This window comes from Mustela nigripes, chromosome 1, assembly GCF_022355385.1.
Source record: "Mustela nigripes isolate SB6536 chromosome 1, MUSNIG.SB6536, whole genome shotgun sequence".
In the NCBI taxonomy this organism is placed as follows: domain Eukaryota; kingdom Metazoa; phylum Chordata; class Mammalia; order Carnivora; family Mustelidae; genus Mustela; species Mustela nigripes.
Window position 1 is genome coordinate 243,511,898 of NC_081557.1, and position 24,014 is coordinate 243,535,911.

The following is a 24,014-nucleotide window of genomic DNA, read 5'->3' on the forward strand; positions in this document are numbered from 1 at the left end:
AAAAAAAAAAAAAAAAAAAAAAGGGCAGAAGACATGAACAGACAGTTCTCCAATCAAGACATACAAATGGCTATCAGACACATGAAAAAATGTTCACCATCATTAGCCATCAGGGAGATTCAAATAAAAACCACATTGCGATACCACCTTACACCAGTTAGAATGGCCAAAATTAGCAAGACAGGAAACAACATGTGTTGGAGAGGATGTGGAGAAAGGGGAACCCTCTTACACTGTTGGTGGGAATGCAAGTTGGTGCAGCCTCTTTTGTCCTTTAATTGTTAGTTGTTGTTATTGGAACATGATGTCAGTCAGAAGAAGACCCCTGATGTCAGCCAGGGACTCTTTTTAAAAGGAGTCATTCATTTCAGTTGGATTTAATACCTGTTCTTTTCATTCATTCACTCGTTCATTCATTCATTCATTCATTCATTTAGTAAATGCTTACTGAATGTCTCTTGTGTGCCTGGTTCTAGAGAAATAGGAGTAAACAGGCTGGACCAGACCCCTACCCTCATGGAGCCTATATTCTGGTAGGGAAGAAAGGTGGTATTCCGGGGAGCAAATAAAGACCATCACGTTAGGTCAGGATGCTCAGAATCAGATAGGATTATGGAGTAGAGAGGAACACGGTCTGGGTGGTTAGAGAAGGCTGCTCTGAGGACATGATGAGATTTGAGTTGAGACTTATTCACAGAGCCAGGGGAAGAAGATTTGGGCAGAGGGCACGCGTGTACAGGGCTGAGGGGAAAGAAGCGTGGTGTGTCTGAGGTCCACCAGTGAAGCCGGTGTGGCTGGAACTTGGTGCGTGAGGGGAAGAGTGGGAGAAGCTGAGGAAGGAGAGGCTGGCCTGGGTCCTATCATAGTGGGACTCCCAGAGCACAATGAGGCATCTTCATTTAATTTTTCTTGCAGTGGAAGCCACTGGAGTATTTTGATTAGGAGCATGAAGATACATGATATATATGTGTGTATACACACACACACACACACACGCATGCACACACATTCTGCTCTGTGCAGAATGGATTGTAGAGTAGAAGCAGGGAGAGAAGTTATTAGGCTTTTTCAGTTGTTCAGGAGAGAGACCGTGGGAGTTTGGATGGGTCTGGTGGGCAGTGGAATTGGAGAGAAGCGGAGAGACTTAGAACATATAGTTGACCCTTGGACAACTCGAATTTGAACTGCGCCAATAGACTTACATGCAGATTTTTTTCAATGAGTGTATTGGAACCTTTTCTGGAGATTTGTAACAATTTGAAAAAACTTGTAGGCAAAGCGCACTACCTAGAAATAATGAAAAATTTCAGAAAAAGTTGTGTTATGAATGCATAAAATAGCTACTAGTCTATTTTGTCATTTACTAATGAAGCATACACAAATTTATTAGAAAAAGGTAAAAAGTATCAAAATTTGCATACACAAACCCAGACCTTGCATGGCACCGTTTGTAGGGGAGAGAAAGGTAAGCAAACACAAAGCTGCACTATTAAATCCTAACGGCATAAAATTAGCTGTGGTACATACTGTGCTACCATAACAATTTCATAGCCACCTCCTGTTGCTGCCGCAGTGGGCTCAAGTGTTGTATCAGCTTAAAATGCAGTGTGATGCTAATCTCCAGGTGAGCAGTTTGTCTCTCTAGTAAATTTCTTATCATAGTAAAGTGATCTCTTGGGGCACCTGGGTGGCTCAGGCAGTTAAGCAGCTGACTCTAGATTTCAGCTCAGGTCATGGTCTCGGAATCGTGGGATCGAGCCCCGTGTCAGGCTCAGAGAGAATATGCTTGTCCATCTTGTTCTATTCCTCCCCCTGCTCTCTCTCTCTTGCTGTCTTTCAAATAAATAAATAAATAAAATGTTTTTTAAAAAGTGATTTTTTGTGGTTCTCATGATTTTGACTGTAAACAATATGCGTAGACCTTGAATAACACCATGGGACTCATACAAAGTGTCACTAGTGATGCTAGAAGGACTCCAAGAAGCAGAGGACGGTCAGACAAGGGAAAGTCGAATTGCCGGACATCCTACAGATCGGGGTCTGCAGCTGCGTCACCAATATCTTGCGAGAAATGAAGCCAGTGTAAGGGCCACTGCAAAAGAAGAAAAGGGAATTCAGGGGAGAAACCGTGGAAGTTTGGATGGATGCGATGGGCAGTGAAATTGGAAAGAAGCGGATAGACCACACAGTGTGTACCACAGCCACACCCGCAGGCATGGAAACCTTGCACTTTTGGCAAAATACCTTTTCATCTCATACTGAAAATGCAACTTTTGTGCGGGTGCTGGTTTGCTGTAAGAAAGGCACACCTCTGGACTAAGGTGACTCGAGAGAAAGTGAAATCCTTATAGAACAAGAAAGCAAAAGGAAGGTGAAAGATCTAAAGCTGGAGAATTTAATTTTAGAAAGGTTTGGCTTAGAAAAATGTCAAGACAACAGGGGAAGCCGCTTCTGCCCAGTGAGAGGCAGCAGATGAGTTCGCAGACACCATTCAGAAAGTCACTGAGGAGAAAGGATACCTGCCTGAACAGGTTTTTGATGCAGGTTAAAGTGCCCTATTGTGGGGGAAAAAAATGCCACAAAGGACATGTCAGTATGGAAAAGAAGCGAGCACCAGGATTTAAGACAGGAAGAGCTGCACTAACTCCCCTGTTCTATGCAAATACAGCTGGGCTTAGTCAAGGGCTCTCTTTATCCCTAAAGCTGCTCATCCTGAGCCTTGAAGGGCAGAGATAAACACCGGCTGCGAGTCTTCTGATTGTACTACAAGGAGGCCTGGGCGCAGAGAGCCCTTTTTCTGGATTGGTCCCATCGATGCTTGGTTCCCAAAGTCAGAAAATACCTTGCCAGAATGGACAGCCTTTTATAGTTCTGTTGACAGGAGATGATGCCCCCGCCATGCAGGACACTGTGAGTTCAGCACGGAAGTCATCGAAGTCATCGAAGATGACTTGCCCCCACGCACGTCTCTGATTCAGGGATCAGGGAGTCATACGGCCCTTTCAGGCTCATTACACACAGTATCTATGAACGATTGTTAACGCTGTGGAGGAGAGATCCGACAGGTTCGACGTCGTGGAAGTCTGGAAAAATTACATCACCGCAGAGGCCATTGTTTAGTAAAAGCCCTGAAGGCCATCGAGCTCAGGACAATCCATTCCCACTGGAGAATACTGTGTCCAGATGTTGTACGTGACTTTGCAGGATTTATGACAAGAGCCGGTCGAGGGACTCATGAAAGGGACTGTGGGTAACAGCAAAACCGGCAGATGCTGAAGGGTGTCAAGATACGAATCTTGGAGAAACTCAAGAGCTGACAGGCAGCACACCAGAAGAATGCCCAGGAGATGGCCCGCTGGAGATGGGTGCTTCTGCACCAGTGCCAGGTCATGAGAAAGATCTGGAAGCAGCAGCGACAGAAAATAGACCGACATGAGCCAATCCAGCAGAAGGGGTCTGACTATGCAAGATGGCTTTTGATTTCTTTGATGACAGACATCCTTTGATGACAAGGGCACTGACCCTAAAGCAGACGGTGGAAGAAGGATTGGGCCACACAGAAACATTTTTTAGAGAACTGGAAAGGCAAGAAAGCCAGACAAAAATGACTGTATTTCCAGAAAGTTACACCGAGTGGACCTGCCTCTCCTTCCTTCTCCTCCACCTCTGGCTCCCCTGAGACAGCAAGACGACCCCGTTCTCTTCCTCCTCAGCCTACTCGATGTGAAGACAAGGAGGATGAAGACCTTTCTGGTGCGCCACTTTCACTTCCTCAATGGAAAGTAATCATCACGCCGCACACTTCATAAATCCGTTGTGCGTGTGTGCGTCTCTGTGTGGCAATCTGATACCTGGACGCAAACTGTAGGAGACCTTCGAGCTCGTCGTCGGCGCTGTCGCCCAAGTATTCAGTAGAATGGTGTGTACAAGGCTCACATGGAAGTGGACAGCCTGTCCTTATGTAGGGAGCAGGTGAGTATATCTGATGTAAAATTAATAACATCTTCATTTTCCTACTGTTATGTAACTCTGCTTTCAAAGAATTATATTACTGTACAGCATGCCTCTCTCTCTCTCTCCTAATTGGAGAAACTAAGTATCAATCTATCATTACAGGGAAGTGTATTTTCTTAAGTGTAACAGTGTTTCCAATACCGCATTATAATTATGTCTGTAATACTGTGTGCTATAAAAATTTTACAACGATTCATTCATCAGCGTATAGGCTAGGCTACCGTGAATCAACCATATCGATTACACTAGGTTACCATAAAGCAAACATTACTGCTTCTTCATTCTCAGTGCGTGAACTGTTAGAGCTGCAAGCAAATATGAAGTTGTTTTTCACATTATCTTTTCATTTTTGACGTCTACTGTTAGTAATATATGTACCATCCGCAGTGATACAGGGACTGATCCACTATTCATACTGTAAACAGATGATGAAAACGTACAGTATCAACAACCAGAGTCCAGGACTGTAAATGTGTTCTCCCTTCCCTATGATGTTCTTAATAACATTTTCTTTTCTCTAGCTTACTTTATTGTAAGAATACGGTATATAATGGACAAAATATGTGTTATTGCCTGTTAGGTTATGGGTAAGGCTTCCAGTCAACAGGAGGCTATTAATAGTTAAGTGTGGACAGTCAAAGGTGACACTCTCCTCAAAGGAGAGTTAAAGGTGACAAAGGTGACAAAGATTCCCAACGGTGCAGGGGGACAGCGCCCCTAACTCCCATGTTGTTCCAGAGTCAGTGATATTCTGAAAGTAGTGTTGATAGGATTTGCTGCTGGATTCGTTGTTGCTGGATGGGGAAGTCAGGAATGACTTCCATGCTTTGGCTTGAGTGACGGGGTCGAAGGTGGTGGCATTTATTGATAGGCGAGGAATGAAAGAATAATGGGTTTTGGAGTGATGAAATCCAGGGTTAATGGTAGAGTTCTGCAAAAAGGGATAGCATGATGAATATAATCACGCCTCTTGAAATTCATGTTGATGGTTCCATTCTCTTTATATGATACTCACTCAACTGAATAATCTTTCCTGCATAAGGATGGAAAGCCCAGCTTATGGGGCTGGTGCTCTGAGCTGTTTGTGTTACGTAGTGGCCCTCCATTGCAAAGAGATTATTACTGATCTTTCTCCCAGTCCGAACTTGTATGGTCGACTTTAAGTTGCTTTTCCAGTTGTGGTGATGGATTTGTTCTCGCCATACTCTTTCTCAGGATCCCTGTTATAGACCAGTTAGGTACTCTTTTGAGATGGATGGTTTGGGCTGGGCAGTGATTCTCTGACTCAGCCCATGGACCCAAAAGATGAAGCCTCCGAGAGGGCTGTGCTCCTGAACGTTGGCCTTGTCAGAACAGTAGGGGAATAACAACATGTGTGACTCGGAGCCAGCAGACTGCTCTATAGATCCGCTGAAGGACTCTGTGTACTCCCTGTGATCTCATTCCCCTCCTGTGCAAGGGTAGGCTCTAACCGGAATACAGTGTTTATCATTTTCATACATTTCTTTATCTTGTTACTATCTACGATACAGCCCCAGAGGATACTGTTTTTCCATGTTTTTGACTTTACCTAAATGTAAATGACTTTACCTGACATATACATTTTGCAACTTACTGTTTTTAACTTAAAATCACTTTTATAAGATTCACCCATATGGAAATACGCAGCCCTAACTCATTTACTGGAGCTGTGGACTATACCATTTTACGTATGTGACACCACTCGCTCATCCATTTTCCTATTGAAACAACAGTCAGGTTGCTTCTATTTTCTTGCTATTACAAAGACAATGCTTGTTATAAGTGCTCACTTTCCAAATATTCCTCCTAACTTCTAAGCTCAAGCTAGAAGTGCACAGAAGATTTATTATGAGAATATCATCTAGCAGATAGCTCCCTATTTTTATGAATTTAATGTGGGCAAATTCACTAAGAAAATTCCTTTGCCAAATTCTGAATTTCGGTAGAGAGGTGGAGAAAACTGCCATTGTTCATAGTCATCTTAAATTTTTTTAAATTTTTTATTAACATATAATGTATTATTAACCCCAGGGGTACAGGTCTGTGAATCACCAGGTTTACACACTTCACAGCACTCACGATAGCACAGTCATCCTAAATTCCCCTTAAAACTATCCCTCAGGCACCAACCACAGAGGTCTCAGCCGCCATCTGGCCTCTTAGGTTTGGCTACGACAATGAAGGATGGTCCAGTCTAGAAAGATCAGCTCAAGTACTCAATCAAACAGGTAAGTCTTTCCCTGGAATTAGTTCCAGGTTTTGAGAAACTACTATTGTTAATTTTTATTTTGAACAAGATCATAAAGGGTGCCTGGGTGGCTTTTATGTTTAGGCAACTGCCTTTGGCTCGGGATATGATCCTGGAGTCCTGGGATCGAGTCCCGTGTCGGGCTCCCAGCTCCATGGAGAGTCTGCTTCTCCGTCTGATCTTCTCCCCTCTCATGCTCTCTCTCTCTTTCAAATAAATAAATAAGATCTCAAAAAAAAAAATCTATGAACAAGATCATAAGTAATAGGAGGCGGGTTTGCTGGGTCGTAAACTAATCTCTTAGAAAGGCTTTCCTTGGGGAGGCAGCTGCAGAAGGATGACCACATCTGTCTTTGAAAGCGATACGTTCCGTTGGTTCTGAGCAAAGCTTCCTCCGGAGTATCTGCAGGGAGTTCTTGTCCTGCCTGCGCTCTGAGAGATACTCCTGCTGCTGGCTTCTGCTGCTCGGGGACCCACTGCTGGCGATCAGAAAGCAGTTGGGTTAGAAGGCAGACCGGGTCAGAGCGATGCTCCTTTGTAAAGCAGATTGTTCGCAGGAGCCAAAGCGCCAGTTTTTAAGTTTCTGTGCCGTGGGGTGTTCATCCGTGTAGAAAGCATCCTCTCCCAGATGCAGGAAGCTGGTTCTCAGATCAGCTTCATGGAGCAGGGAGCAAGACACAGAAAGGACTAAACTGTGCTGCTTATTTTTAATGATGACCACGTCTCCTGAGAATTGCTGGGGGTCTGTACGATTCTAATGTTCACTGAGAAATTTCCATGGCCCTTTGTCCTGATTGTGGGCTTCCGAGGCACCTCTGGCCAGGCTCTGAAAAGCCCAGGACTAAATGCTGTTGCGTACACTCTGGTGTTTCTGAGCATCATTTGGCTATTGGAGAAAGGTATTATGCTTATTTGAAATTTAGGGGAAGAGGTTAGAAATACTTGAAAATTTAGAAACTATGCTTTTATCCTCTCCTGAATTTCTTCGAGGTATCCTATGTTCTAATTACATTCTAAACATGGGAAAACTCCTTTTATGGCTCAGGTTTGATCACATTAGTGATCAAACTTCACATTAGTGACTCATTAGAAATTACTTTGTGGGGTTCCTTTTTTTTTTTCTCTACTTAGGAGGAAAGGCAAAGAGTTTAAGAATAAAGTTTTGCTAATTGCTCTTGCCAGCTGTGGTTACTCACTGTGTGCATTTTTTTTTTTTCCTGAATAGGTGCAGATTTCATAACAATTTTGGAGAGTGATGCCTCTAAGCCTTACATTGGGAACAATGACTTAACCATGTGGCTAGGGGAGAAGCTGGGTTTCTATACTGACTTTGGCCCAAGCACGCGGGATCACACGTGGGGGTGAGTGTACCTTGGGAACACAGCCCCGAACACCAGGCGGCCCTGGCTTCGAGTGGAACGTTCATGTTGTCATACCTTCGTCCTATGAGTATGTCCCAGGAGACTTCCTGGGGGGATGAGGAGGTGTGGAAGATATGCACATTCTGTGATTGTTTGAAAGGTGTCCCTGTTGCTGGATATTTTTAAGTTCTTCAGGGTTATAAACCGTTCCGTGTAGGAGCTGAGGTTTCAGCACTGAGCCTGTCTGCCCCGATGCTGGGTGCATGGGGCTTACGTCCCAGTGTGAAGAAACAGAAAACAAACACGTACACACGGAGATAAATAAGAATTCGAATGGTGGTGAGTGCTAGGTAGAAAAGGAAAGTGACTGGGGAGGAGGGGCTGGGGCATGGTCAGAATGGTCACTGGGAAGACCCCGCCCCGAGGAGGACCCAGGATCCAGCCTTGGGAAAAGGCCGGAACTGTCAGTTTAAAGACTGGAGGCAGGATCAGGCATGGTGGGCCTGAATGTGGGGCCAGAGGGGCAGCTGGTAAGAAATGAGGTCAGGGGCAGGCCCCTGATCTTAAAGAGCCCCGTAGTCCATGCTGAGGACTGAGTAATTCAGTTTTGATGGGGAACCATTGGCTGGGTTTTAGATAAGAGCCATTTGATCTGACCTGCATTTTAACAAGTTCGTTCTGGCTGCTCCTGGAAGAGCCTGTTGAGGGCAAAAGTGGGAGTGTGCGAGGAGACAGGTGAGGAGGTAGAGGCCCTAGGACAGGTGAGAGGTGACAGCGGGAGCCCTGAACATGCAGAGAAGGGGGCGCATTCTGGAACTACTCTGGAACAGAGCTGACAGGACTTACTGGTGGTTGAGGTGTCAGGGGCCGGGAAGGGACAAGGGCAGCATCGGTGTGTTTTTACCTGAGTGTCTGGTAGAGAGGACGCTGTGTATTGGGATAGGACTGACCGGGCAGAGCCATGGGATTGTGCTGAACTTGACGTGCCTCTGGGTTAGTTAAGCGACGTCCAGTAGATAGCTGTGTGCAGCCTGGAGGGCCCAGTGGGGCGAGGCCAGCTGGACACGTGTGTAGATTCCTGTAAGGTCGCTGCAGAGACGCTCCTGCTGGAGGGACTCCATCGGGGGCCAGTGCTCGCCCTCATGCGGCGGGGGAAGAGCGCTGGCGGAGGCCAGAGCTCTGCTCATCCTTTTCATACGTACTTCTTGGTCGTGGAGCGAGGTAGGACACGTTTTCCTATCTTTATCAGACAGTTTGGAATTTCTACTTTTGTGAATTGTTACACTGTGTCCTTGCTGGCAAGACTGTACATTCCCAAATGTGCCGATCGATATTAGAACGGTTTATGCAAATATGTTGGCAAAGTAACAATGCCAGGAAAACGGATTTTGTGTAATACTAAGTCTGCCCTTTCTGTGTCTCCGTAGCATTTAGTAAAGCAGAGTTGATGGCGTTGTGCTTAGGGACACAGCGAGACATGCTAAAGAGTGGAGATTTATTGCCCTGTCTAGCCCACTGCACGTTCATGCTCTAAATGGCCCTCAGCGGTTTGCCTGAAGTGTGACATGTCCCTTTTTAACACCTGAGCTTACGCCTGTCTCCGTGATATGGTGGGACCCACGGTGATGTGCATGTTTCTTTTCATTCCAACGCAGGATCATGGTTTTGTCCCGGTTTCCTATTGTGCGATCGGAGCATCACCTTCTTCCGTCACCAGAGGGCGAGATCGCACCAGCCATCACGCTGACCGTGAACCTCTCGGGCAAACGCGTGGATTTTGTGGTGACACACTTTGGGAATCACGAGTGCGTTTCTTCCGTCTTTCTCATAGTACCCGAATCCCAAGAAATATGATTAACACACTACTTTGATTTCCATACATTGACTTTTTTTTTTTTTTTTTTTTTTTTTTTTAATTTACTCCCCAAGCATTTTTCCATCTGTAGCTGGTTTTAAGAATGAGGCATAGAAACCTTTGAGATGCAGGCGGTCCTTAGTGAGAGTCCAGGGCCGTGACCAGGGTCCCATGTGAGCCAATAGTGGCTGAGCAGGTGCTGTGCTAAGTGCATTATTGTACACAGGACCATTATAGTCCATTTTACAGATAAAGACTGTGGACTGAGAGAGGGTAGATGACTTGTCAGACAGGATGGTGCAGCACGGCGTGAGGCAGACCCGGCTCGAGGCCAGCTCGTACTTGGCCACATGCTAAACCAGACTACAGAAAAAGGAAATTCTCTTTTCCTACAGGATTACTACTGCTGGGATTTGAGGGTACTAAACGATATCCCCTTTGACCTCCTGTTCTCACAGTCCGCTAATGGGTAGGCAGGGGAATCTGGCAGGGAGATCAGACTCTCTCTTAATTCTGATAAGCCAATGTGGGCGGCACGGTTTAAGTTTGTCCCCAGGGGCCTGCTGAAACATCCCCCCAACAATACAGGAAACCGACTCCCCCAAAGCCGCAGACCGAGTGGGAGGGGCAGAGTCTGCCCCGTCAAACTCTCCCCTCAGTAGAGAGAATATGCCAGAAGCACCCGGTCTACAAGCTGGCAGGTTGCAGGGAGAGGAGAGGGGGAGGATTTGAGGCAGGTGCACCCAGTTCATTCTGCCAAACTCAACTAGTTAGGAAAGTCCTCCCAAAAAGTGAGAGGTGTGAGAGAGAGGCCAGGCGTGGTTTTCTAAGCAAGTCCTTCAGTAAAGAGACATGAGGAATGGGGAGTGAGATTTATCCCCGAAGGAAGACACTTACAACCAGTGACTTTGTACTGAATAAATCATGAATAATGCCAACTGTATATCATAAAAGTAAAGATAAAAGTGTATAATTTATACTCCGCCATGCTAAACATTCTGTCATAACAATTGGAAATACTAACCTGGGGTGCCTGGGTGGCTCAGTGGGTTAAGCCTCTCAGGTCACGATCTCAGGGTCCTGGGTTTGAGCCCCGCATCTGGCTCTCTGCTCAGCGGGGAGCCTGCTTTGCTTCCTCCTCCTACTTGTGATCTCTCTCTCTGACAAATAAATAAATAAAATCTTAAAAAAAAATACTAACCTAAAGTGCTATGAGACAGGGCATACAGGTCCTGTCCACATCAACGACAAGAGGCCACAGAGCTTTAAAGTCACACTAGGACCATCAGAATAATACCGCTGTATTGTAAGCTTCGCCTCAACAAAACCAATGTGTCTGCTCCCGTATTTTCTGGTTCTCTCCCAGCATTCTTTGGATCTGCGAAGGCATACTTGAATATCTTCTGAGCTAAGTCACAGCTCAGTAACATAAACAAACCATCCAAATGTAATAAAGTGAACCATTCGTCACTGGACCCTTGCGTGTCTCTTTAGAAATAGGAAGGGTGTTTAGAGGACAGATGATACCGATGGTCTCTGAAGACCTTTAAAAAGCTGTTTGAAGAAGCACCTCTGTTTCTCTCAATAATTTTCACATCACAAGAACAGGCATTCAAAAACCCATTCTGCTGACCTTATATCGCATTGGGTTTGGCTTTTAAAAAATAGGAGCTTTTGTGTTTCAAGTTGCAAGGTCTTCATCTAAGAAACGGCTGACTAGAACCCTTCCCATTTGTTCTTTGCTTTTTTCCTCCTGCCATGTTTAACTCCTTCTAACCTCCAAAATGTAAATAGACTTGAAAGAGAAGAAAAAAGAGAGCCCTCAGAAGGTGCTTGGAAAAGGGGAGGGAAGAGTTACTTTTTCTAACTTTCTATCAACCGCGTATGTAAAGCTCTCTGATCCACACACCTTTCCCATGTTCTGGCTTGTTCACTTGATTTGGTAATACACGCACGCACACATACACCATGCGTGCATGAGGATGTGCACACCTGTGTGCACACGTGCAGTGGCAATGGCAGCAACACGCTAGCTAAGCCTGAGCAGCGGTGACCCCAGGGAGGCAATCGGTGTATCTGAGTGGCTAGAAGCATGGAACTCCAGACCGTGGGAAGCATGGAAATCAGACTCTCTGGTCTGAATCCTAACTGGAGGTGTATCCTTCACCAGGTTATTTAATTGTCTCGGGCCTCCATTGTCACATTTGTAACATACTGATCTCATAGGGTTCTTATGAGAATTAAATGAGATATTATCTCATGCAAAATACATGGATATAGTAAGTGCTTAGTTCATACCGGCGTTGTTATTAAACCAAATCAGAGAACTCTAAATGTAAGGTCTGTTGGATAGTGTGAAAAAGAATGACCTCATCAAACACAGATCAAGCAGCTGCCGTGTTCCAGGCACAGAGCTAGGCATGGTCTTTGCCCCGGGAGTCACCGCTCTGCTGATACCCTGTGCGTGAGCACTGTAGCTCCCCCCAACAGGTGACGTGAAGATGGTCATCCTTTGAATAAACGGAGAAGCTACCATTACATGTTTCCATTTGCCGTTGTTTTCTACAATACTAGTAAAAAATCACTATGTGAATAAATATTGAGAGATTTCATTACCTAGTGATTAGAGCATACAAATAGGAAGTCATATGAGGAGTGAATTATGGAATTTTTATGCATGTTATTAGCTGATTCAACAAGAATTTTTAAATTACCAACTACACAAATACCTCTTTACTACCAACAGATAGGAAATCGCAGCATTCCTTAGAAGCATTTAGGTGTACACCGTAACTAAAATTAATGTTATTTTCTGCAATTAATTGAGTCACCAGGTAATCACCACTTTTTTTTTCTTATAACATCATAAATATACATAGAAGAAAGAGTGCAGAACTTGTAGTCTGTAGTTACAATTTTGGTCCTGTTGTAAGAGAACCTCAGCGAGTTCCAGTCCTCTTGTTCGGAATTGGATAAAATTATTTTTCCCAGCCCACATTATAGGGTTATTGGGCTTATCAAACACTAACAGGTAAGGAAACAGAAAATGTGTTCTCTCTCTCACTCCCTCCCCGTCACATTCCCTCCCGCCTTTCCTCTCCTTTCTTTATACTCATACATACACTATTAAAAAAAAAAAAATTTATTTAAATATCTCTATACCCAACATGGGGTTCAAACTCATGACCCTGAGATCAAGAGTCAACATGTTGCTCCAACTGAGGCAGCCAGGCACCCCAGCATACTATTTATTTTTACTATTATCAATGAATGAAATTAATCTCCTAAGAAAATGTGAAACCAAATGCATAGATTTTTTCCCAATAATATATTGCTAAAATATATTTGCACGAAAACACTCTCTGTGGTACAGTGACCTTGGAATTCTCTTGGCCAGATCTGAATTCCAGCTGTGTGTTTCAGAAGGAACAGAAATCACCTCAGACCTAATTAAGAAACGACTCACCAAGATGGCAAGGGTCAGAAGAACAGATAAGAGATACTATAGCAGTCGGGAAGAGAGACCACGAAGTATAACGAATACAGCTCCTGGGGAAGAAATACCCAAACTTCTCTCTCTCCCAAACTCTTATCTCCTGCTGGTGCCTCCAAATGGCCAAACCTAACCGGATATCAGCAGAAAAGAGAGAGCCCAGGAGATGCTTTTCTGCATGGATAAGCCTCTCTGGGCACACAGGAGGGCCGAGAACAGAGCAGGACATGGAAGTTACAAAATAACCCTAGGCACGCGCCTCAGCCTCATTTAAAAATTGAGCTAATGCCTGCCTCTCATTGATTGTGAATATTCAATAGCAAAGACATTTAACAAATGGCAGTTCTTTGACCCTTCTATTTCTTGAGACATCTTTTAATAGTACTCAGCTGTCTGTACATTCTTATCTAGGCTTACTTCTGCCTTCAGATCCTACCTGAAACCTCAGTGAGGTTTCTCTGATCTTGACAGTTCTTGGCCATCTCTATTTGCCTTTGTCATTGTTTGTTTGTTTATTTATTTATTTATTTATTTGTGGTTTTGTTTTGTTTTGCTTAAGTCATTATCAGCTACCTGTCTCTATAGATGCTTATGCGGGTTCTACTGCCTATTTGCTCTTGGATCCATTACTGGCTTGTCTCCCTCTTGCCTAAACATCGCAGGGAACCACATTTCCCAGAGTGTTGCCTTCTTTTTATTCTTTTTTTAAGATTTTATTTATTTATTTGACACAGAGAGAGAGAGAGATCACAAGTAGGCAGAGCAGTAGGCAGAGAGAGGGGAGGGGGAGGCAGGCTCCCCGCTGAGCAGAGAGCCTGATGCAGGGCTCCATCCCAGGACCCTGAGCTCATGACCTGAGGCATGAGCAGAGGCTTAACCCACTGAGCCAACGAGGTGCCCCAACTCTGTTGCCTTCTGGCTCCTGGATAGGTTTAGCCTATGGAGGGCACTGGTGCAAGGCTGGAGGCCTGGAAGAGGACAGAACACAAGGAGTTTCTCATCTCTCTCTCTCTTGTTTTTCTCTTTCTTCTTTCTCTGCTGTCTCTGGCAGCAGCTGAGTCTCTCCTGTGGCTCTAACTGCTCCTTAGGTGGCCCCAGCAATTTCTGGGCCGCCCGCCCCCTCAGTACCATCTCCCATCAGTCAGGGCTGGCTTGCAGACTCTGGGCATATCATTTCCTCCTGTTGTCTCTCTAGCCCGACCAGTGGTACTGGCTTCTCATTGTTGCTAAACTCTGGTTGCCTCACTGATTCCTCTTCTGCTTCCCATCACCTAGGTCACCAATTTCCTATACTTAATTTCCTATACTAAATTCTGCCTGTTTGAAACACCTAGAGTGGTTTCCGTTTTCCTGGCTGGATAATGTCAAATATGATATCCCTATTTTTCCCTATACAGACTGACTTTAGGCCCCTTCAATGCATGATGTACCTACCTAATTATCTCAGTGACACATCTACAGTGCTGAGCCTAATAAAAGCATCATGTTTAGCCAGCATTTGACCAGAAGAGCCAAAGAGGCTTTTAGAAAGTGTTCAGTTGATGGAGCTGAGTAGGTTCCATAAAGCGGGTGTGGTCTGTGAATTTTCCTCTTACCAGTACTTCTGGCTCTTTTTCTATTTTAACAATTCTCGAAATTGTGTTTTATCATTATTATTATTATTATTATTTTGCCTACTAGTCTTTAGCTGTAACACTGGCGATCAGCTCTTAGATTACTGATGCTATTTCTTCTGATGAAAACCCGAGCAAAATGCTGTCTTTGACTAGATACTTCAATCAACTTGACTTCAACTGATATGTGGGGAAAGATCACATTCTTCGTCCAGAGTCTGTCAGCCTGCCTGGCCAAAGTGCGGTGTCTCTGTCTTGTGCATTTGCATAGCGTTAATTCATTCATCCAAGTAGGAATTACTTGGGGTTTGCATACTGTGGGAAGATATTCTTTGGGAACTTACAGACTAGCGCTTTTTAAGAATTGTCTTGCAAATACAATAAAGAAGTACATTTTTGCATTTTAGAGATGACCTTGACAGGAAACTTCAGGCAATTGCTGTTTCAAAACTACTGAAAAGGAGCTCTGAGCAAGTGATATTTCTGGGCTACGTCACTTCAGCACCTGGTTCCAGAGATTATAGACAGCTCACTGAACACGGCAACGTCAAGGTAACATAATCTTAAAAGGATTTCTGATTTCTTCGGTAAAATGTTTCTTCTTCATGTTAAAAAAAAACCCCAACAACCCAGTGCAACAATTTAATAGGTATTTTGATTATATACCGCTGCACAGAAAACCAAGAGACATGCTGGTTTTATACAACAGCTATTGTCTGTGGCTCCTGGATCTGCAGTGTGGACAGGGCTGGGGGCAGGGGGGGGGGCTTCATCTCCGTGTCCCACAGCTGGGAGGCTCAGCTGGGAGCTGGAGGGTCCACTTTGCAGATGCTTCCCAGGTAGCGTGTTGGTGCTGGCGGTTGGCAATCCTGGTTTCTCTCCACAGGTTAGCTTGGGCTTCCTCCCTCTAGACAGCTGGGTTCTCAGAGTATGCCCCACAGAGAATCAGGAAAAAGTTGTATTGCGTTATAGGACTCCAGCCTTGTGGGTTACGTAGCATGACCTCCGCTCTCATGTGACTCCTGCTCGCATTTAAGTGGGAGAGACAGAAACCCCATCTTTCCATGGGAGGAGTATCAAAGTCAAATTAGAAGAATGCCATGTGGAAAGTGGGTTATTGTAGCCTTGTTAGGAAATATAATCTGCTACCTTATGTGACTTCATTATGATGCTGAGAGTAAAACACAGAAGGAAATCTACAGAGAGGCGGGTTGACCAGCCATACAGGGCCTCCGTCATGGATTCAGTCCCTACCTGCTCGGGTCTAAAACCTCAGTTTGTCAATGTCCCCAGATACTATCACACTCCAGGGAACTGACACACAAATCAAATCCTTGGTACATATGTGCACTGGAATGTTAAATGCATGAACTGATCATGAAATATAGAATTGTAATATTTCATTAAGCCCTATGTAGATTTCTGGGTCCTTTACCTTTTGCTTTCAACATCATGTCTTGAGCTGTTTGCAGAGATAAAGGCTTACCCGTTTTACCAAGTGCTTGGAAAGACAGATGAGAAGGACCAGGGTGTGATGAGGGTTTCCACTGTAGCTTACAGAGGAGAGCAATGTATTTCTTCATGTAAAAGTCTGGGCAGGTGCTTTTAGTACCGGTGCCTTCCAGGGTGTCAGGAATGTGCCCCTTCTGTCCTGTGGCTTCACTTTACAGAGCCTGCATTCCCAGGTTCGCCTCGTGGTTCTCGATGGCAGCAGCCACATTCTAGCCAGCAAGACAGAGGAGGGGAAAAGAAGGGGCAAGAGCATATGCAAGTCATCTCTAAAGGCAAATGCCAGGAAACTGACCTCCGACACGTCTACTTAGATTTTATGGACTGGAATTTAGTCACATGGCCACACCTCGATGTACAGGAGGTCAGGACTTCACTATGAAATCTTGATATACACACAGCTAAAAATACTACAACTGGGGGAGGAAGGCAGTCCGATACCTGGGAGACGGGTGAATCTCAGCGACAGTGGATGAAGCGGCAAGGGAAGTCAGGATGGACCCCTGATTTGGGCTTCTGTCAGAAGGTTCATGACGGCAATGGTACTAAAGAGAACACTGAAGGAAGAAGAGTTCCGCAAGGATGACCATGAGTTCAGCTCTAGCCTGAGTGGAGGTGTCTGTGGGATATTGATGAAGATGTCCAGCAGGCAGCCGGGTGTACGGATTTGGAATCGAGGTGGGCAGTCAGGACTAGAAACAGAGATTAAGCTGCTGCCACCGTCTGTGGGGTCATGGGAACCATGGAAGTGGATGACGTGGTTACGAAATTGGAGAAGTGCGAGAGGGGGGTCCCCTGGGAAGGCTGCATTTAATGTGGCTGCTGGGGGAGGCTGCTGGTGAGGGAATTACCTCAGAAGAGAGATTAAGGAGAGGTCAGAAGAATAAAAGGTGGTTGTATCGGTCACCAAGCACTGTGTAACAAACAGAGATTAAGGAGAAGTCAGAAGAATAAAAGGTTGTATTGGTCACTAAACGCCATATAACAAACCACCTCAAACCACAGTAGCTTAGAAACAACAACAGTTTAAGATTCCCTTGATTCTGTGGGTTGTGTGGTGGTTTTCCCTCCTCGCCTGGGTTCACCCGGGCAGTCAGCTGGCGGCGGTGGCTGGTGGGGGTTTAAGATGGCCTCATTCACATGTCTGGGGCTTTGGTGCTGGTTGTTGGCTGGGCCTCTGTCTCCATGTGGTCTCACTAGCCCAACAGGGGCCGCACTTACCAGCGGTGTGACCTGGGGTCAAATTATTGAAATTCTCCAGGCCTCAGTGGCCGCATCTGTGAAGTGGTGATAATCATACCAGTTGCATCACGGGGTGGTTATGAGGACAAAATAGAAGATAATGTCTCAGAGCCCTCAGTCTTGTACAGACGAGGCACTCGGTAAATGCTCGCTATGTGTGTGTGTTCCGTACATGTGGATGTACGCATAAAATCAAATAAGATAATTGTGTAAGTACATGGTCTCTAAAGTGCAAGAGAATGTTAGACAACACAACATTTGGCAAATCTAAGGGAAAAAATGCATCCTAATAAGAGAAGGAGTTCTTATACTCTGTGTGTGCAAGGGATGTGGACGGTGTTAAAGAAGAGAGATTTTATTTGATTTTTATTTAATCCTCTGTTGGTTACCACTACCTTGGTCAGATGCTGTGTCAAGACTGGCAGTGGATTCTTCTATAGCTTTTTCTATTAGGAAGTTTATTAATGCAGAGAGGAGTTTTAATCATAGATGCTCGGATGAACAGATTTTTCTCTTTAAGAAATGAGTATTTGAATCCTGCAGCCTTCAAATTTGACAGCATCATTAAAAAATCTAAAACATGACCGTTAAATGTATTCATTGTTTATTATTCCCTGTATATACAAGGGAATGACTAAATTTTTCTTTCTTTCCAAGGCAAACCAGATAGTAGTCTTTCAATTTATTTGCTTTTTTCATCCTTAACATTTTAAAGTTTAATTTAAAAAATGTATTTTCATTTTCCCATGTATGCCAAGGCACGTACATGGGTGTATGTAAGTGTGACATGTACGTCCTAATAAATATGGACAAGTGTCCCTGTGTTCGCCATTAAGCTTATGAAAAAATTAAGAAAGAGATACTAGCGTTTTAGGGATTTAAAAACCTGCTTTAAGTTAAATTTTAACAGTAAAATTGAGAAAAGATCAAGAGTCAGTTCTCTTTTTCATTTATAGGATTCTTTAAAAAGAAGAAGATGGAAATTTGTTCAGTGTAAAAGCTCCATATTTAGTGTTTTCCCAGCACATTACAGAAAAAGAATATGTTTATGTTCTGCTTCTCTGATGAAAAATAACACTGGTCTTTAGCTTTCAACATCAGAAAGACTCATGATTGCTCCCCAAATGTGTTTATTTCCAATGATTCAATTTAACAAACCCAGACTGAGCTCCTGCCGAATGCCAGGCTTCATGCTAAGTACCAGGGAGCCAGCGTGATTAAGAGGCCTCTGCTGGGGAAGGGGAGGCTGGAGATGTAGAAGCAACTATGCGGAAGGGCGTAGCTGGTGTATACAGAGCACTGCGGAGAACCACTCGGGGTCGGGGGTTGAGCAGTAAATTCTGGTTGGAGTCAAAGACCTGGAAAGCCGGTGGGAGCCAGCTCTCTGGCCCACCTCTGCAACCAACCCTCACCTTTGTACCCCCAGCTCCTAGTACAGGGCCGAGATGGGCCCCCAGGAGATGCTCCAGAAATATCTGTAGAATGAACAAATAATTGGGATTCTAACGGATCGTTAGGAGTGAGGCAGAAAAAACTGTGTGCACAAAATGCATGTTTATTACTGTCCTTCACACATTTGCTTGGCGATTCAGGATAGGGCATTGTTTTTTATGCTTTAAACGTTCTCTCCTCTGTTCTTTATTTAGGATATTGACAGCACAGATCAAGACAGATGGTGTGAATATATTATGTACCGAGGGCTGATCAGGTGAGCAGAGGTTTTTGGTTGCTGCTGTTTTATTATCTACCATCACTGTGATCTTTTGGGTCTCTCCTGGAAGGAGGAACTTTATAGAAGCAATTAATTTTGTTACTTTTTATAAACATTGGCTAGTTACACAGTTGAACTTTTTTTTTTTCCAAGGCATGGCCTAATCATTTAAGAAAGCCTAAATGCTAAATTAAGCTTAATTATATAAAAAGGATACTGTATAAGTTATTAGGCATGATAAGCACATAATTGTGAGCACATGTTAGGAAGGGTACCAGACTGGACTGGAGGGCATGGCGGAAACACGGATCACAGAGTAAGAAAGCCCTAGGCTGAATTCCAGCTTTGCCAAGTTCTAATCATGTAATTTTCAGTAGGCTAACTCGCTTGTTGGAATCACTACTATATTATGGCGAGATCTCTAGGTAAATTATATTTTATAAAATATCCCGGATATAAAAAAGTGAATAATATCCATACAATATATGCATTTATTAGTGTGAATATATATATCCACATATGATGTATCTAAAGGATCTTAAAATTAAATTTGTAGCTGTGTAAATCTGTTTTGTAGGCCCTATTTCCTAAAACAAAGCTAAAACAGGTTAATACCAAAAAAGGGACCAATCATTCATTTTTTTCAATCATTCATTCATTCAACAAGTATTTATTAAATACCTACTATCACGTGCCAGGCATTGTTCTCAGCAGTGGGGATCTAACAGGACCAAAACCAATCCTCGATGACCACGGAGCTTACGTTTTAGTGGAAGGAGACAGAAAATAAGCGCAGAAGAAAGAGAGCGCCAGGTGGTCATGTGATGGAAAGGATGAGGCCAGGGAGGAAGGATGGGGATGCGGAGTGCGGGTCGGGGGGCGTCTGTGCCAGGGTCCAGAGGACAGGCAGCGGCCGGAAAGAGCCGCGTGCAGTCGTGTGCGTCCGCCCCGGGAAGAGCGCTGCCCGCACGGGAAGGAGCACGTGCAGAAGTCGGAGTGGCGCGTGCTCGGTGTTGGTCGGTAACAGCGAGGAGGCCGGCGTGGCTGGAGTTGAGTGCGATGGGAGCCGAGGGGACGTGAGAGAGGTGAGCGGGGACAGATCATGCAGACAGTGGACTGAGTCGCAGGTCCCTCCGCTAACAGGGTTCGTCAGTGGCGGGAACTCGCTGGAGACAGTCCCTGAAACTCACAGCTCTCGTCCTGCAAGCACACAGTCTTTGGGGGATATTTGACCTGATGCCTCTTCACTACCCTCCTCGGGACAGTGCTGGGAACTCTGATGTGCGCTTCTAGGTTTGGACCTCTCTGGCCTTAGTCCCTTCTCCACGCAGACCAGGTCATCACCCAGAGGTGTCTTGGCATCAGCTACCTGAAGCTAGGAGTTGACGTTGAACTCATCACCCCCAAGTGGCCTTTATACTGCAAGATCTGTGGTCTCTGGTTATGAGAGAACACGGTTGGCTTCTAGGGGTGAGACGGAGTGACAGGATCAGTCTCTCTCCCCGGAGACCCGGCTTGCTCCGTCTGGAGTCCTAGTCTAGCGAAAGCGCCCCGTGCTGCCCAACCCCTCTTCACTGCATTCATCAGGCAACGGGCACTGGTGGGGCATGACATGTGCCAGGCACCAGCAGTAAACAAAACCGAGCCGGATCCTTGCCCTGGCGGAGGCAAGAAAGTCGCAGTTCCATGGTGTCCTAGTGTAGGAGGTGATGAGTATGGTGGGAAGCACCTGAGCGAGGGAAAGAGCGTCCGAGCATGGAGGTGGGGTGCCGCTGTAAATGGGGGTTGGGGAGGTCTCACGAGAAGGTGACATTGGAGCTGAGAGTTGAAGGAGTGGGTCCCATGGCGGAGAGAAGAGCCTTGCAGGGGCTGGCCTCTGCAGAAGCCCGAAGGCAGGAGGGCAGATGTGTCTGATGAAAAGTGAGGTAGGGCTGGCGTCTGTGCAGGGGTGAGGAGGTGGAAGAAGAGGTGAAGGGGAGTGTATGGGCAGGGAAGGGAGGCAGCAGACCACCCATGTGGACTCTTCCTGAGAACGTTGGATCTGACTTGATAAAATGATGACCCTTATTGGTTCCTGGTGGGTTCATATGCTTCCTGGGAGGACAGGGAGACCTTTGAGTTGCCAAGATAGTTCCGGTTACACTAATAATTATACTCATGAACTCCAAAAGGCCCAGAACATGCCCATGTGGCTGTAGGACAGATAGCTTGACTATTATTTTTTGGTGTTTCCGAAGAGTTAAGGTGGGAGGGAGATGCCAAAGTGTGAGTTTTGTAAAGTATGTGATACCAGATTGAAAACACTGTTTCTGTTTACATTCCTATTAAACTCGTTGTTTTAATGCGGATATTAGAGCTTTAAAAAAACTGTTTATGATATATACTAAAGTAGGTATAAAATGAAGTTGGAAATATTGTGAGTTGCTAAGGAACAGTGATATTTATAGTACCAGTGCCCATAATAGCTGATCATTTGGCTCTGTATACTTGTGGCCCAAGACCTTTATCACCTCCCCTTGGAAGAGTGAGGTGGCAGATTTTTAATATATAAATATTTACATATATATGCTAAATATGGCTGGGTGGCTTGCACAACAGAGATTTATTTTCTCACTGTTCCGGAGACAGAGACAGAAAAAGAGAGTGCGTGTGCGCACATATGCTGTATGGTGTCTCTTCTTGAAAGAAATTTTTTTTTAAATTTAAATTTGATTAGTTGGGGCACCTGGGTGGCTCAGGCATTAAGTGTCTGCCTTCAGCTCTGGTCAGGATCCCAGGGTCCTGGGATTGAGCCCCACATCAGGCTCCCGACTAGGTGGGAAGCCTGCTTCACCCTCTCCCCCTCCCCCTGCTTGTTTCCCTCTCTTGCTGTGTCTCTCTGTCAAATAAATAAATAAAATCTTTTTTAAAAAACTCAATTAGTTAATTTGTAATGTATTATTAGTTTTAAAGGAGAGATCAGTGATTCATCAGTCTTCTATAACACCCAGTGCTCCTTACATCAAGTGCCCTCCTTAATGTCCATCACCCAGTTCCCCCATCCCCCACCCTCCAGCAACCCTCGGTTTGTTTCCAATGATTATGAGTCTCTTATGGTTTTTCTCTTTCTCCGAATACATCTTGTTTCATTTTTTCCTCTCTTCCCTTATGATCCTCTGTTTTGTTTCTTAAATTCCACATATCAATGAGGTCATACGGTAATTGTCTTTCTCTGATTAACTTATTTTGCTTAGCATAGTGCCCTCTAGTTCCATCCATGTCATCGCAAATGGCAAGATATTTTTTTGGATGGCTGGATGGCTGAGTAATACTCCACTGTGTATATATACCATCTCTTTATCCATTCATCTGTCGATGGTCATCTGGGCTCTTTCCATAGTTTGGCTATTGTGGACATTGCTGCTGTAAACATTGGGAAGCAGGTGCCCCTTTGGATCACTACATTTGTAACTTTGGGGGTAAATACCCAGTAGTGTAACTGCTGGGTCATAGGGTAGCTCTATTTTCATCTTTTTGAGGAACCTCCACACTGTTTTCCAGAGTGGCTACAGTATTGAATCAGGGTCCCAGCCCTATGATCTCATTTAACTTAATGACTTCCTTGGAGGCCCCATCTCCAAATATGGCCCACTAGGGTTAATTTGGGGGATGATACAGACATTTAGTTTACAACAGATGGAAAAGGTAGCAGAGCTAGAGCAAAAAAAAATCCCAAAATTTATATGGAACTGAAAAACACCCCAAACAGCCAAAGCAGTCTTGAAAAAGAGCAAAATGGGAGGCATCACAATTCCAGACTTCAAGCTCTATTACAAAGCTGTAGTCATCAAGACAGTATGGGACCAGCACAAAAACAGACACATAGATCAATAGAATAGAATCAAGAACCCAGAAATGGACCCTTAACTCTATGGTCAACTAGTCTTTGACAAAGCAGGACAGAAAATCCTGAGAAAAGACAGTCTTTTCAAAAAATGGTGGTGGGAAAACTGGACAGCCACATGCAAAAGAATGAAATTAGACCACTTTCTTTCAACAAACACAAAAATAAATTCAAAAGGATGAAAGAACTAAATATGAGACAGGAAACCATGAAAATCCTAGAGGAGAACATAGGCAGTAACTGCTTTGAGATCGGCCGTACGAACTACTTTCTAGATATATATCTTGAGGCAAGGGAAATAAAAGCAGAAATACACTATGGGGACTACATCAAAATAAAAAGCTCCTGCACAGCAAAGGAAATAGCGTAACTAAAAGGCAACCTATGGAATGGGAGAAGATATAGAAGGTATTTGCAAATGACATATCTAATAAAGGGTTAGTATCCAAAATTCATAAAACTCAACACTCTGCAAATGAATAATCCAACTAAAAATGGGCAGAAGAAATGAACAGACATTTCTCCAAAGAAGACATCCAGATGGCCCAATAGACACACCAAAAATTGCTCAGTATCCGTCATCAACAGGGAAACACAAATCAAAACTACAATGAAATCACCTCACACCTGCAGAATGGCTCCAGTCCAAAACACAAGAATGACAAGTGCTGGCGAGGCTATAGATAAAAAGGAATCCTCTTGCACCCTCAGCGGGAATGCAAACTAGTGCAGTCACTGTGGAAAAAACAGTATGGAGGTTCCTCAAAAAGTTAAAAATAGAATCACCATATGATCTAGGAATCGTACTACTGGGTATCTACACCCAAAATGCAAAAACACGAATTCAGAAGGATACATGCCTCCCTATGTTTATAGCAGCATTATTTACAATCGCCAAATTATTATCAGCCGAACTATCCATCAATAGATGAAGGGGTAAAGAAGAAGTGGCACACACACGCGCATGCACACACATACACACGCAGAGTGGAATATTATTTGGCCATAAGAAGAATGAAATCTTGCCATTTTCAATATCATGAATGGAGCTAGAGATTATAATG

The 24,014-nt window shown here is 44.5% G+C and overlaps 1 protein-coding gene across 1 annotated transcript in view; it reads left to right on the forward strand.

Moving 5' to 3' along the window:
* CWH43 (cell wall biogenesis 43 C-terminal homolog) overlaps window positions 1-24,014 on the forward strand; it is a 55,279-nt gene that overhangs the window by 25,515 nt on the left and 5,750 nt on the right. The window contains exons 10-14 of the mRNA XM_059396226.1: window positions 6,158-6,263; window positions 7,509-7,644; window positions 9,300-9,449; window positions 15,013-15,157; window positions 19,003-19,064. Coding sequence (XP_059252209.1) covers window positions 6,158-6,263; window positions 7,509-7,644; window positions 9,300-9,449; window positions 15,013-15,157; window positions 19,003-19,064 — 599 coding nt within the window. The remainder of the gene's footprint in view (window positions 1-6,157; window positions 6,264-7,508; window positions 7,645-9,299; window positions 9,450-15,012; window positions 15,158-19,002; window positions 19,065-24,014) is intronic.